The 15,464-nt window shown below is 46.1% G+C and overlaps 1 protein-coding gene and 1 long non-coding RNA gene across 4 annotated transcripts in view; both read right to left on the bottom strand.

Moving 5' to 3' along the window:
• Positions 1–7,181: 7,181 nt before the first annotated feature.
• On the bottom strand, positions 7,182–10,180 carry LOC116866218. Its single transcript, XR_004382358.1, has 2 exons — positions 8,390–10,180; positions 7,182–7,530 (listed from the first exon to the last, which is right to left on the bottom strand). It is a non-coding gene; the product is annotated as an uncharacterized LOC116866218 (long non-coding RNA).
• Positions 10,181–10,980: 800 nt separating this feature from the next.
• Positions 10,981–15,464, bottom strand: part of ETV6 (ETS variant transcription factor 6) — a 229,150-nt gene continuing 224,666 nt past the window's right edge. For all 3 annotated transcript variants that reach the window (XM_032855005.1, XM_032855004.1, XM_032855006.1), the window contains 2 exons: positions 15,001–15,101; positions 10,981–11,409 (listed from right to left, as the gene is read on the bottom strand). In XM_032855005.1, the coding sequence (XP_032710896.1) occupies positions 11,304–11,409; positions 15,001–15,101 (207 nt within the window). In that variant the 3' untranslated portion in view covers positions 10,981–11,303. The remainder of the gene's footprint in view (positions 11,410–15,000; positions 15,102–15,464) is intronic.

Here is a 15,464-nt window from a genome sequence, read left to right as displayed (position 1 = left end):
TGGTGGACTTCCATTTTGCCATGTCCCTGGCCCTTCTCAGTATACAAATGAACTGAACTTCATTCTTGTGGATGACAGGATTCCTGAGAAAAGGCCATGGAAAAAGTCAGAAAAAATTTATGAAGTCAGTAAAGAAGAGAGGTGGAGGTGGCCCAAAGTGAAATTACAATTAAGAGGAAGTTTATTTTTAGTACCCCTCCAACTCTTTTTCAGGTACAATTTCCTCTCTTTGGCATCCCACATTTCAAGATACCCAGTGCTCTCCTACTACACCTTGCTGCCTTAGGAGACACCAGCTTCATCCTCCCTTGGTTCTTGGCACTCCAAATTCCAGATCACTGCCAGGTCCAGCCCTCCCCTCCAGCCAGTTACTTGTCCTGTCTCTCCTCCATAAGAGCCCTGTTCTCGACTAGCCAAATCAAGAAACGTTGGTATCAAAGGCTGACAGTGGTTTGAAGAGTTTCCTTTCCTGGATAACATGGAAAAAAGAAAAAGAAAAAGGAATCAGAACATCTTATTTTGAAATCAAGTTCTCCTGCTTTCTGTCTGTGTGAACTTAACCAAATCTTACCTTCTCTTGAGTCTCAGTTTCCACCTTAAAATGAGGGAAAATATTTTTTCATGGGGTTGTCATAAGAATTTACAGATATAGTGTATGTAAGCACTCTTTCTAAGTACTGTGTGAGAATTAAGATTTCTATGCAGGATTCAAAAATGCTTCTCAGACTCACCCTATACATCATGAATTGGGAAAGATTTTGGTTCCCTTGACAAAAGAGATCCAGACAGCCTCAATACTTCAGTTGCTTCTTTAATTTTTTTTTCCTTGAATAATGAAGGGCAAAAAGAACAAACTATGAAGAAAGAAGCTAGGTAAGATTTGGCAAGTAGAGAAAATGTTTTAGACAGAAGATTCCATATCCACCTATGCATCCAGTTTCTGGAGAAAGGACCACCCAGTTGAATAATAATATATACTATTTACTGAACATCTGAAATGTGCCACACTTTATATACATTATCTCTACTTTTCAAAGAAATCTTTCAGAATGGTAGAGAAGGAAATGGCTACTCGAAGAAGATGAGTTTCCTATCTTTTTATTAGTTTTTTCTTTTATTTTTCTTTTACTTATAATGTCCCATCTCTGCAGGGGGTAGAGTCAGATTCCAACCCCACCCTGTCTCACACCAAGGCCTGTGCTCTTTTCAACAGACAACCCTGATCTTACTTCCCTGAGGAAGCTTACTGATCCATCTCAGAAGCTACACACTGCCTGGGACACCTGGATCTTCTTCAAAATATGTTCAAAAAACAAAAAAGCAGACATGTCTCAAAATAATTTGGGGTTGACAAGCCCGAAGGCCCTTGGGCTAGACCTGTTCCAGCTGCCTGAGCAGCCTCTCCGGAACTGGGGTTTCTTTGGAGCACCCAGTAGGGAATGTTCTTTGGCAAGTCTGAGCCCATCCAAAGGTTGGCATCCAAAATTATAAAGTGAGGGAGGCTAAAGGCACAGCACATCACGACACTGTATAATTATTTGACTTTGGCGTAATTCCTCCTTGATGGCTGATTATGCCACATTACCTGTTTGAAATGGAAGGAGCCTTTGCAGGTAAGTGTAGAACAGGAGTGGATCTTCTTCATGGCCCATGTCTTAGCCAAATGGCCTGGTCATGTCAAATTTGAGTCTGAGTCCACACCTTTCATGGGAATGAACTCAGTGGTCCTCAAGGGTGGCTCTCTCTTACATGTGGTCAGGTGCCCTGCCATCACTGGCACTGAGGTAGTATGTGAAGATGGCCACGGTGGTGAATGCTGGGAGCACGGGGAGAGAATGAAGCATCTACTAGCAAGGGAACTTTATTTGAGTGTCTAAAACCCTGATTTCACCTAAGTAGGTTAAACCACAACCAAAATTTCTCTTGCAATAGAAAATCTTTGGTTTGGGGATAAAGTTATCTCTGGAGTGTTCCATGTCTAGGTTTCCCTCAGGTGGGAATCAGTATTGGGAGCCTGTAAGGGAAAGGAAAGGAAACAGCTCCAAACTGAATAGCCCAAAGCAGATTTCGAATTCCTTGGAGACTTTGCATTCATCTACTGATTTAACTAACCAGTGCCAAGCTGATGCAAATGGCATGTGGAGGCTTTTACTAGGAGGCAGAAGCTGGGGGAGAGGAAAAGCTTACAGATTTCGTTCTAATCTTTGGGGAGGCTCCTCTGGGAGGTTGACAGAGGAAGGATGTGCTGACTTCCCAGATGGTTTTGCAAGGTAATCTACCCTATTTTGGTCAAGGTCTTGACTCAGGGTCATGTGTGTCTTGAGGAGGTCAAGTGGCAATTCATTTGATTAGAAACAAAAGGTCAGCACCTCTCAGCAGATGTCACTGGGTGATTTTCCCACTAGGAATGCCATAGAAACAGAATTACAGAATTGTGCAGTGTGTATGAGTTGGGGGGAGGGTTTGTCAGGCATAAAAAAGGAAAGGGAACTAACACTTATGTGCTAGGACTGTTACACATTTTCTTCACTGAATCACTTCAATGTTGCGTTGAGGAAAAGAATTCTTTTTTTTTTTTTTTAAGATGTTATTTATTTATTTGAGAGAGAGAGAGAGAGAGAGAGAGAGGGAGCATGCACGAGAGTGAGGGGAAGAGCAGAGGGAGCGGGAGAAGCAGCCTTTCCACTGAGGAGAGTGGGGCCTGATCCCAGAACCCCAAGATCATGACCTGAGTTGAAACCAAGAGTCGGATGCCCAACTGATTAAGCCACCCAGACACCCTGAGGGAAAGAATTCTTTAAGAAACTGAGCCACACTCCTTTAGTGAGTTGCTTGAGATAGTGATTAATTCAGTGGGACTAGACCCCAGTAGCGGGCTTGCTGTTTCTCCTGTTGTTCCGTGTGAAGATTCTTTTCTGACTGGAAATGGAAGACTCTCTAATTGGTCAGGCACATTCTTCCCTTTTCTAACAGAAAAGCAGGAGTCTAGCAGTGAGCCAGGTTTCTAGCAGCATCTCATAGCCCGACCTCCTGGTTTCCCGAACAGCCAGACTTCTGGGGCTTTATCATGTGGCCCGCCTCATGTTCAGATGTCTCTTCAAACATAATGCTCTAATTTCCCAGTCCCCAAACTGAACCCAAATAACATTGTTTTGTGCACCTATGAGCTGAGCCAGGACTTCCTTAGCAAGTGGGAGAAAAACAAAATCAAGGAAACTCGCAGACCAAGTTTAAATGGAACGAATCCTACACATTTCCTAAAGCTATTGAACTGAACAAAACCAGATCAAAATATTCTCAGTAAACCTGAGTCAAGGCAATATTTCCCTTGGGTTGAGTCCATTGCCACAAGTAAATATCACTGAGTGCTCAGGTGCTCCGCAGGGCTGAGGACTTGGCCCACTGCGGACACTGAGGGGTGTGTGTGTGTGTGTGTGTGTGTGTGTGTGTGTGTGTAGTGGGGTGCTGGCTCAGACGGCTGTGGGGTGTGGGAGGGCTCAGATGATCCCTTACCTGACCTGGCCTCTGACCCCTCCTCTGTGAAGTGATGGGGTTGCCCTCATTCTCTGGTGTCCAAACTAGAACAGAATAAAACAGGAACAGCAGAAACTTTTCAGAAGGTAGCTTTTTAGAGAATTGTGATGTGTGGAACTGATAGAGAGCTGTTCTGGGTGAAGCAGTGGTTGGTGGCTCCGTGGTTCCCGAGTAAAGTATAAAATTAGTAGCAGGTAACTTTGTGCCAGGCATGTTTCTAAGCCTTTTCTCTGTAATCCCTCATCTACTCCTCACCACCATCCTTCTGAGGTAGGGACTATTATCAGCCTGATCCCAGGGCTACACCTGAGGAAACAGAGACACAGAGAGGGTAAGTTGCCTGTGGTCACACAGCTAAGTGAGAGGAAGTAGGGTGGGACCAGGCATCCTGACTCGGCCTTTGCTTAACCACTCTGCTCTGTTGCTCTCACACCAGGTGGGTTGGGCACTGGTCTGCCAGGGACCTAACAACAGAATGGAATAAACCAGGAACTTGGCACCAGCGAACTCAGGTCTCTCTGTCTTAGACTCTTAAGGAGACTGGCAAAACGAGCTAGACCCTGAAGCAGACAGACTCCTTGGGCGGACAAAACCACCGTCCTTGCCAGTACTGCCCCATGTCTGGGGCCAGTTTTGCTCCTCAAGCAGCAGGTCACACATTCCTCCCATAGGCTGCTCTCCCAGGCCCGAGGCCCCTGCCTGAAAAGTTTGCTTTGCCTGTAGCTACAATTGGCTGGAGCTCTGAGACCAGAGGATCTAGCATGTAAGGTTCTTCACTAGGAATGAGTGATTTATTTTACTATGTAGTTTAAAAACCCTCTTGGGGCGCCTGGTTGGCTCAGTCAATTAAGCGGCTGCCTTCAGCTCAGGTCATGATCCCAGGGTCCCGGGATCAAGTCCCACATGGGGCTCCCTGCTCAGCGGGGAGCCTGCTTCTCCCTCTCCCTCTGGCTGCTGCTCTGCCTACTTGTGCTATCTCTCTGTCAAATAAATAAAATCTTAAAAATAAATAAAATAAAAACCCTCTAATATATCTCCCAAAAGGCTGCCTGCTTCACAAATTTGAAAAAGGAAAGGGAAGCGGGAATAGGAAGCGCCAAACGGTGAGAAGTGTTTTGCCAACACAACACACAGAAGAAATAATTTTAAAACACACTTTGAAGGTGGTTTCATGACAGCAGGCATGTACCACATCTCTTATCTTTTATGTGTGAGTGACGGACCCTGCCCGCTAATGAATGACCATCTTCCAAGACAGTCGTGGGTCAAGTACAGACAGGAGACGATGTTCAGTGCCTGTGATGTCTGATTTTGTACATAAAAGAGTTGCCTTTTCTCCCGGTCTGCAGCTTGTCTTTTCATTTTCTTAATGGTATCTTTTGAAGAGCGAGTTTTAATTTTGATGAACTTCACTTTGTCCAAAACATCTTTTTTTTTTCTATTATGGGTTGTGTTTTGGGGGGGGATCATATTTTTTTCAAGCATAGATTTTTTAAAAAAGATTTTATTTATTTGTCAGATAGAGAGAGAAAGAGAGAGAGAGAGCACAAGCAGAGGGAGCAGCAGGCAGGAGAAGTGGGCTCCCTGCACAGCAGGGAGCCCAACACAGGACTCGATCCCAAGACCCTGGGATCATGACCTGAGCGGAAGGCAGATGCTTAATGACTGAACCACCCAGGCGCCCCATGAAGAGGTTTTTGATCATGGTGTTCACTCTTGTTGCTGCCCCAGAGAACAAGCAAACTTCTTGCAGAGCAGATTGGCCCCAGGGACCAATTTTCTAGGGAGGACTTCACAAAGGAATACACACCAAAGAGAGAGGCTAGTTCAATTTTACATTAGAGTCAGAATCTCAGGGCTTGATGGGTTAGAATGGATATCTTGCTACTCACAGTGTGGTCTGACGACTAGCAGGTGTCAGTGTCACTGGTGCGATTGGGCAGGGCTTGTTAGAAATGACAAATTTCAAGCCTCACTCTGAGAGTAGAGTAGAAGAGAGCAGATCTTTTGCCCATAATTCCCAAGATGTAGATATTACGGGCAGAATCCGCTTTTTACCAAGATCCTGGTGACTCACAAGCACTTCTCAGGTTGGAGAAGGTCAAGTCCAGTGGTTCTGGATTCCCTTGCCAATGCTCTGGCTCAGTGGTCATCGGAGCTCTGCTTAATAACTCCAGGGACAGATTGTCACAGTGAATAGATGACAATGACCCTTTTACTTTCCTTTTTAGGTTAGGTTGGTTAGGCAGAGAAATGGACACAAGTGAACAAGGAGTTGTGCTCTAATTTGCAAAGACCAGGTCAGCCCCTAAAGCTACTCTTTTAAAACAGCTCATCTTAAAACAACCACCACCACCCAGCTCATCTTTACAGCAAACAGACTGCTGACTTCCTTCCTTTGGAGGAAGCAAGAAGACGACTCTGATGGGTGGTTCTTCATCCACTCATTCCACGGTATATTCAGTCTTAGGAAAAACACAGCATTGCCGTGTGTGAGTACTGTTAACACAAATTTGTCAATTACTGTTTACTTACAATTTATAAGACCACATAGTCTTCTTTATACCCAGATGAACAAACTGATGCTAGCCTTGGTTCCTAAACTTTAGCAAGAAGCCGAATCACCTGGAGCGCTTGTTTAAAAATTGCTAAATCCCCCTCCCTCACCAAAGTTTTTGATTTAGTTTATGGGATAGGAACTGATAATCTGCATTTCTAGCAATTCCCAGGTGATGCTGAGTTATCAAAACAGTAGCCTCAGATGCATTACTAGCACCTCAAGAAATATACGGACACTTACTCTTTGACACTGTGCTCCCTTCATATGGAACATAGGGCCAAGCATCACCAACCCATGGTCACGGAAGACATAGTATCCAGGACAACTTAAATACAGATATGATCTGATGGCTTTCAAACGTCTACTTCCCAAACTTACATCTGAGTTGCTAACCAGCAATTTCATTTGCTTCATTTTCCATTCTTTTCGTTTCTACCCACCTCTGAGGACAGACAGTTCTGGAGGATCACAGGATGTTTGATATTGAAATCATAAGCACCTACTGGTTGGCAGGGGGCCCCACTGGCCAGTATCGAGGAGACATGCGGAGCATGGGGGTGGGCTCTGAGCTGGGTGATGACCTTGCAGGTCACTGTGGTCCTTAGCGGAGTCCTGGGCCCTACCTCACCTGCAGACTCACATCCATGATTTCGGTAGGATTAAGGAACCGTTCGATTGTGAGAGGAACTTGGAATCACCGCAGTCCTCAGTGAGCTGATAAATCTTTGGCCCAGCACAGGACCCAGGCATCTCTGGTCGGGGTTCCTTCCGGCATATTTCCCCACCTGGGGCAGATGCTCAGACTTGAACTTTCTGACCCTTCTGGTGCCGTTTGTCTCAAGACTGCCTTGCAGATGGCTCTGTGACAGAGGCTGCCTGCCAGTGAAAAACTAGGACTGCACTTTATACCGTAATTGAGTGGAGACAGGATTTACCTCATTGGCGTACCTTGCCTGTATGACTCCATTTCACATTATTAAAAACAGAGACTTAGTCCTTTTTTTTTTATAAAAAATTTATTGAGATGATGCAATTATAGGCTTTTCTTTAAAAATTATTTGCAACTCACTGGCCCTGAGAAAAGGCATTTGTTTTTGTTTTTTTTTTTTCTTTTTTGTTACATTCATTTGATTCAGTCCCTTATAAACCCCACACCTCATAAACAACAAGAGATTAGAAATTAAACAAAAAGAAAAAAAGAAGAAATTCTAGATTCGTTCTGGTTTGCAGGTGGTTGCAGTCACAAAGAGAAATCGTCGAGAATGTTCACTTGGCATGTGTGAAAGATTCGGGGAGTTTGTAGTTGTTTAGTGTTGATGCAGATGGGGCCAAAAGAGGATCAGGTTAGTCTTCTGTGGTTTTTAGACAGGCAGGAATTATTGTCACCCTCCTCCCCCACCACGGCTTCCTTAGATCGCTGCCTTCCTTCCAGACTTCTGCAGAGAAGAGGAGCAGGCTGAGGGGATGAAAACTTACTAGCACCGAACGTCAGGGCAAAAAAACCTGCCCTTTGTTCTTTGGGGATTTCACCAAATCTTTTATCTTCAACTTCCTGGGTAGGAATGGGTCCAATGGGGGTCTGGCCAGGCTGGATTCCACTCCTCATTCTGTCCCTGGCATGCTGTCTGCTCCCAGGGCACCATCCTGCCTCCTGGACACTCAGGTCTCCCTTCTGGAGAAGGGAGTGAATGTTTCAAAAATGTACTGACTTGAAGCCTAGACAGTAAAAGGTGGAAACAGTAGTTACTTAGTCATTTAGGTGGATCCTGTCATAGCCATCGAAGTTTTAGCTAAAGCTACATTCTTATTTGGGCAAGACACCAGCGTAAAAAGACCCTGGGTAAGAGGGTTCCAAACACACTGTTGAGAGGAGAAAATCCATCAGTCTGTTATCCCCTTTTTTCGGTGGGGATGTCCCCCTGAAAGAAAGAAAGAAAAAAAGAAAGAAAGAGAAAGGAAGAAAGAAAGGACTCAGGACACTGGTGACCCTGTGCAGGCAAGAGACCAAGTTGCCTTGGGACAGAAAGACTGTTCTGCCACATGGCCAGTCCAGCCAATAGCCACTGCCCTCCTCTGATGGAGAGGAGGCAACATGGCGAACCCAAGATGCAGGCAAGAGAAGGTGCTAGAGAATTTCTAGCTGGAGATACAAGTGAGATCGACCCCCCAGATATAGGTGAAACAAGCTCTCCCTGCTCTGCGGTGCTCTTCTGCAGAGCCCTTTCTAGATTTCTGATCTAAGCCAAGCAGTCCCGGGACAGCAGCAGGGAAAGGCCAACTAGGTCACAGACATACTTTTCACATGGTCCCAGGTGAACGTGCCATTGGCCCCAGCACTTGGTGCTGAAGTAAGGAATTTCAGCTTGGATAGAGTCTACAGGTTGAGTGGACGCTCTCGGGGGGCTGGGGCTATGCCTGATTCCTCTGAATCCCTTCCAGGGTCTATCAGGTGCTTTGCCAAGTCTGAAGCGGGGTCAACATGTCCTAAGGCATCCCTGGGGTCAGCAGCGTGTAAGCGCCGTGTCTCTGGTGTCAGCACTGCCCGCGTGTTAGCTCGAAGCAATGAGAAGGAAGTTTGCCTAATTTAAGGGAGTCAACAGAAAACTCTTATTGGGAATATCTGGGTGGGAAATAAAGATCATATTGGAATTAGCACCTTCTATCCTTTCAAGCGACTGAAGGGGTCATCCTGTCCTACGTATTCTTACAGGGTATTGCTTTAAATACAGAAATCCTCGGGGCCAATGGGAATTTCCCTCCCTAATTCAACTGTAATATTCTTCAAACAGTAAAAGCCCAGGTCCTTCTATCAGAATGAGATGTTCTAACCTTAGGGAAGAGCCCCACCATGTCCTGTCTCTGGTTACATCGCCACACAAAGGGCCTCAGTCAAAATGCACCCTCTCTCTCCAGCGCTTACACTCAACAGCCTTCACAACACACCAGGTACTTGGCTTAAGATCTCCAGGTGTGAGCCAACATCAGTCATCTTAGAGACTGGAGTGACCGCTCGTGAAAGGTATCTGTAGCATGCTGGGGCCAGCTGAATCTCACCACCGTTCAAGCAGATGAGAGCAAACCCTTCCTTCATCAGTGGACCCTCTAGCCTCACACAGCAGGTCCCTGACTTTACCGCAAGCCCAACCTTCTGGAAGGTCGAGTTGGGGGGAGCCTGTGACAGCAGAGGAGGCTGGCTACAGCCATGTTTCTATCTGCGGTTCGATAAGAGGCAGGAACGGAGCACAGATGAAAAGCTTTGAAGGGCTCCCTGATTCCGGGGCCTCCGACCCACAGTCAGTCTGTCCTTCCTTCTTCCCAGGCTGGGGTTCTTGTCAGTACGGGCGGGGTTGAATTCCTCCTGCCTGTGTTCCTCCAACCCCCACCTGCCTGATGCAGTCAGCAGTGGCTTGGGGAGACACCCAGGACTCCAGCAGCCTCCCCCTAGTGCTGCCAGTGGTGATGCTGGGAGTGTAGGTGCTCACCCGAGTGAGTAGAGGAAACAGAGGAATGGGGTGGGGAGGGGGGTGCTTTGTAAGGCAGGTCTAATCTTTAGGATTAAAAAAGACTGTCTTCCTAATATTGGATTCTGAACCTGGAAATCGGAGAGTCAATTCAGGTGGCAAGACAAGGAAAAAAAAAAACCACCCTAAAACAGCTTTTTAAAAATATCTGATATCATCAAAAGTACTAGGAGGTGGCACTTCCCTCATTTTACAAGATACCGTGGACCTGATTTGGAGGTGAAAAAGAGCCACAAATGGGTCCATTCTGAAACACAGCTACGAAAGAAGAAGAAAAGAAATAGGTAATGAGTCTGAGGAGTTTCTTGTCTGCCCTGGCCTGGCAAACACCGGGAGCAAGTGGCTGTGTACACCAGGGCCCTCCCCTCTCAAATGCCCTGGATCTTGTGGGGACCAGGAAAAGTTAAAAAAAAAAAAAAAAGGCTAGGAATTGGGAAAAAAGACAAAACAAAGCAGGTGAGGGCATAAAACTGACGACAAATGGCCTCCGGATAGAGCAGAGAAGACCTTCTCTCTCGCTAGCCTCAGTCACCTGCCCTGGAAGCACAGAAGCCCCCTGCAGCACAATTTCCTCCTAGTTTCTGATCATCAGGCCATGTGGGGTCTTTTTTATTTTCTGCCTTGCAGAACTTGCAAGCTAATTCCCCGATGCTAGGGCCTTCTGAAGGATGCAGCCGCCTTCTGTCCTGAATCTTCTGTCCCGAGGAACCACCAAATCCTGGGGTTCTCGCAGCCATGTCGGGGTGGGAGTAGGGGTGGGGGGGCTGGGCTGGCATGTCTCTTTCTGGAGGACTGCAGCACCTGTGAGGTCCGGGGCCTCCCTCCCGTGGGTAGCCAGATGCCGGGATGTGGGTTGGATTTGGCAACGCCGCGCCGGCTGCAAAGGACCCAGACCACAGATAGCCTCTGGGCATCCGTAATGCTCAGGACTCCAGGAGAGGCTCAATTCTGCTAAAAGGCATCTGAACCTCAACAGGAGGCGGGGAGGGAGGACAGACGGGAGGCCGGGAAGGAAAGAGCAAGAGGGAGAAAAAGCTCTCCTTTTCACTTTATCGTTTTTAAAAGCATCTTTTTCTTTTTTTTTTTTTTTTTTCCAGCCAAGACCCAATTAACAGGCACAAATCTGATCCACGTGGCAGGCTGAAGAGGAACCTGAAACCCTTTGCAAGTGTTCTCTTTCCTGACCAGCTGGGCTTGCTGCACTTTGTGAGATTTGCAAAAAATAGATATATATAATAGATATATATTTCCATAGGAAAACAACCTTGGATGTCTTCCCCTGTATGAACGATGAAAAGTCAAACTGCATGGTCTTCAAAAAAAAATAATAAAATAACCAAAAAAAAAAAAAAACCACAACAAAACAAAAAAACCGAAAACACCATGAAATTAACAATAGGTGGACGGGTGAGGGTGAGGAATTACAGATGGAGAGGTTCCACATGAGGAGAAAACAGAACCAGGAGTCCCAGGCTCGTGCCCTCGGCCAGAATGCCAGCCCTGCTTTCGCTGGGTGGTTTGTCTAAGGTGCTCTGGGGACCCTCCCGCTATGCGAGACAAGTGTCATTCCCACTCCCGGGTCTCTTCCGGTTCAGCTCTCAGCCCGCCTGCTTGCCACGCCTCCAGGGCCCTCATGGGCAGGGGACCCCCGGCTGCCGGCCCCCCGCTGAGGCCGTGGCTTGGTTCCCTCAGCACTCATCTTCTTGGTATATTTGTTCATCCAGCTCCTGGGACTCAAGGTGCTCCAGACGGTCCGTTCGGCCACTCATGATTTCATCAGGGGTTTTCATAAACCTTTGGAAGAGGAAATGGAGGGGTCCAGAGATTACACTGTCCTCAAATTGGTCCTCCCCTTGAACTCTCAACTAAAAGCAAAGGCCCCATCACCTCAGACAGCTGGAGACCTACTGAACCCCGCCAGTAACGCTAACTTACTGGGAAGAGGTGCCCCTTTCTCTGACAGCCTGAAAATGGCCAAAGAACTACAAAACAAGTCTAGGAGACAGCACCCATTGAGGCTGTGTAGTGCCTTGTGCATGGCCATGTGAGGGAACCCTGGTACAGCCCATTGATTCTTATTTTTAGAGAGTTAAGATTTTCCAATGACCTCTGAGAGCTGTAGATCCATTTCTATCCCAGACTGTGAGCCCGGGGAATGGTATGCAAAACTTGAATTTAACTCAAAGGATACAATTAAATGTCGAATGGAAAATTTTCATAAGAGGACAAGTTAGTGGTGCTCTTGGAAATTAGAAAGGCAAAAAGAAAGAATCCTTTTCAATGTTATCACTGATCCACCCAACACGCTAGCAAAAAATCCCCATTAGTCTATCTTCCTCTGCAGCCGGGTGCAAACCTCAAGCTTTATCTTCTTGTTGGAAATAACATCAGCGACTCCTTTTGACCATGATTTTCCCTGGTTCAGGAAGGCAGCCTGGGTGTAGATGGTGTAGCCTCATGAATGGGAGCACCCCTTCCACAGCTCCACTCGGGGCCTGCACACTTTCCCTCCCCAGACACTCTGCTCTGCACCAGATAAACTGCCTGAAAATATACTTTTCCTCTTGTCACTCCATGTTCGAAAGCCTATGATGAGCACTTCTCAGATAAAGCCAAGGACACACTCTTCAGCCTGCCCACCTGGGCTCTCTGTCATCTCTACCCAGGAAACTCTGGGCTCCCACTTGTTTATGACCAGGAGCCCTTTACTCTAACCTGGCCACAAATCATGGCTCATGTCTTCCTCCAAACCTTATCTGGCCTTCCCTCTTGGCTCCTTTCTCTGAGCCCTGCCTCCTCATCAAAGAGCCATATAATGGCTCAGGTCCCTACTGAAATTTTCCTTTTCAAAATGCCTACACATCCTGTGAAGAGCACCAACAACTGAACACTTGACTACACACTGGGTTTCATACCAAGAGGCCTTGATTTTGTGGCAAGTCTGGCTTCCAACACTCATTTCCTCAAAAATGACCAACTCTTCTCACTAATAGCACTATTCTGTCCTTTTCTAATTGTCGAAAATCACTCTTGGAAGCCTATGAACTTTCCCCCTACTGCTTCTCTTTTTCTTTATTGCTGAACTTCTCAAGCAGTAGGATTTGTCAAGTCTGTGGTCCATCCTATCCTTTCATGTCCTCATGAAAACTTCTCCCCACCATCTGAAGTCACTAACAAGCTCCTGAGGCCAAATCCACACATGGGCTATATTTGGCCTTGCAAACTACCCCTTTCTTCTCTTGACTACTTTTCCATAATAAGCTTCTGATAGACCATATTGGGCTTGTCAAGATACATTTACTGACAACCCCCATAAGGTATAAAACACAATTATATAGAATGCAATCCTCTCCTCTCTAGGATCTTATGACCTAGTTGTGGGGAGAACTTCACATGTACAATTATTGCAAATGCAGTGTGGTTTAGGGCCAAGGGAATCCAAGAAATGATGGAAGAAGATATCTCTGTGTGTTTGAGTAGCTGAAGAAGGCCTCGTGAAGGGCAGGACACTTGAGATGGATCTAGAGGGGACACATATTTTTAAAAAAGCAAAAGTGAAAGGGATATAGGTCTCTGACACAGGGAATCATACTAGTGTTGTAGGGCAGCTGGTAGGGTGCGTGATGAATTTGGAAGGCAGGAAGAGTGGACCAGAGGTAGAAAGGATTATGAATTAATCTAGGCGTAAAACATAAAAGTCTAGACAGGGAAGCAATGATAATGCTTTTGCCATTCTTATACCTCCCAAATTCTCATGCAAGTGCTTGTCATTGGTAGACTCCGACCTGGAACCTGCTGGTAAGAAATCTTGGGAAATGTGGTTTCTAGTCCCGACTAAATAGAATGCAGTGGAAATGGAATGGAAGAGCCAAGGACAATCCAGTGCAATGACTAACCTGGATATGGGAAGAGTCACTGATAACTCCAATGTCAAGGCTGGTCACTCAGAATAATGGTGACGCCACTGATGAGTAAGGAGAATTCTGGATGCGGGGAGGGGGGTTTCTAGTAGGCGAAGAACGTCTGTCTTGACTATTTCGTGTTGTGGTATTTCGTGCACATGTACTATGAGAAGTTCTTGGAAATTGAGATCTGGAATTTCACGAGGATTTTAGAGCTGGCTACAGAGTCTAACTATTAAGGGATAAGTGAAACCGTGTAATGGGATCATTTCATCCAGGAAGAATAGGAGCCGAGGCCCAAGTTTAGGGTGAAGGATGACAGGAAAGCATCAGGAGAGCCAGAGAAAGGAGGGTTCTTTTTTACTTCATTCCATTCTGTTCCCAACTCTTGAACAGCCTCTTCTGTTGTTTTTCAAGATCTCAGCTGTTTTCCCTCTTCCTAAGTTACCATAGCTCCCACTGCTGAAGTCTAAATTTTTTGCTCTTTCCAATCTATCCCAGCAGGCTTGTCTACTCATACTGAGTGTCACTTTCTACCTGTGCGTAGAGAATTCCAAATCCATTTCGCTAGTCCCATCTGAAACTCTTTTTTGTCCCACCTGCTAAACCCATAACCTAACATCATGTGTGTTGATCCCACCTTCTCTCAGCCTTTCCTGGGTCTCCCCATGGCCCCACCAGTGTCAATTACCACCACTCTACCTCTCCTGACTGCTCCTTTAGATCCCTTCTTCTTCATCTTCTAATTCTTTCTCCTCTCTTACATAGAACTTGGAATTACAGTCTATGTGGTAGGTTAAATGGTTGGAACTCATTAGCTGTGAGGAAGTCTGGAAAGAGGAATGTCTAGTGCAGCAGCTCTCAGACTTTTCTGATTATAATACATCGTAAGAAATACATTTTACATCATGACTCAGCACGTATACACATATACATACATACCCCCCAATTTTCATGAATTATTAGTTACTCTTATTTCATGTGATACCATCTGATATTTTCAACTCTATTCTACCCAATTTGGTTCTATTTCATTAAAAAAAAACAGTTGTGACTGACTCATTAAATCTATTTCTTGATTCACGAACGGGTCACGACCTGCCCTTTGACACACACTGTTTCAGAACCCAGCTGGGAAGGCTGGGAACCTGGAAGCCTAGATTTAATACCTCGACAATGTTACTTTGTTCCTTTTAACTACGCTGGATGTTAATGCCAGATATACTATTTGGTCACTGCATTATTTTAAAGGTGAGTCAGATTGTGTTTACTTCGTTTTGGCTTTGCTCTAATATGCAGACATAAGTTTAAAAAAAATTCCCCCTAAAATTCTAACAACCCAGCCTCTGGTATCCAATTTGTAGCACGGAGGGCTCTGAGTGTCACACAGGCAGGTAGAGATCTTAACAGTCTCCCTCCTCCCTCTTATTTAAAGAAAACAGTATCCTCCCGAAAGAAGGAAAGGAGAAAAAGGAAGTTCTACCTGAACAAAAGCCTTTGTCCTGGCTCCTTCCTGATAATGTTTAGTTTGTAGTAGTGGCGCAGGGCTCGGGACATTTTCTCATAGGTCATGTTTGTTCTGTTCTGTTTGTTCAAAGGAGGAAGAGAGAAAAAAAGCACAAAGACACCGTGAAATCAACCTCAGAGAAGACGCTGGGGAGCTATTAAAATAAAAGCTCTTCAGCGGCTGCTGTGGCCCTGCCGGCTGGGGAAAGCTCCGGCTCCTCCCTCTGCTGCCTCCCGGGCCACCCCCCACCCCCACCCTGTGCCCAGCCCCTCTGCTGTCACACACCCCGCCAAGTCTAGGAGCCAAGACGTGTCCATGTCCGAAGGTGAATCGCCTTTTGTCAGAAGTCTTGGCCCCGAAGCTAAGGAAGCATATCCCAAGGCAACCTCCCTTGTTTCCTTGCCCAAGCCCAAGCTCTACTCGCTCAGTGAATTTCCTGC

The sequence above is a fragment of the Lontra canadensis genome, unplaced genomic scaffold (genome assembly GCF_010015895.1).
Source record: "Lontra canadensis isolate GAN:19392208 unplaced genomic scaffold, GSC_riverotter_1.0 scaffold9, whole genome shotgun sequence".
Classification (NCBI taxonomy): domain Eukaryota; kingdom Metazoa; phylum Chordata; class Mammalia; order Carnivora; family Mustelidae; genus Lontra; species Lontra canadensis.
The sequence above is the reverse complement of the archived record's forward strand: the minus strand, read 5'-3'. Positions and strand labels throughout refer to the sequence as shown.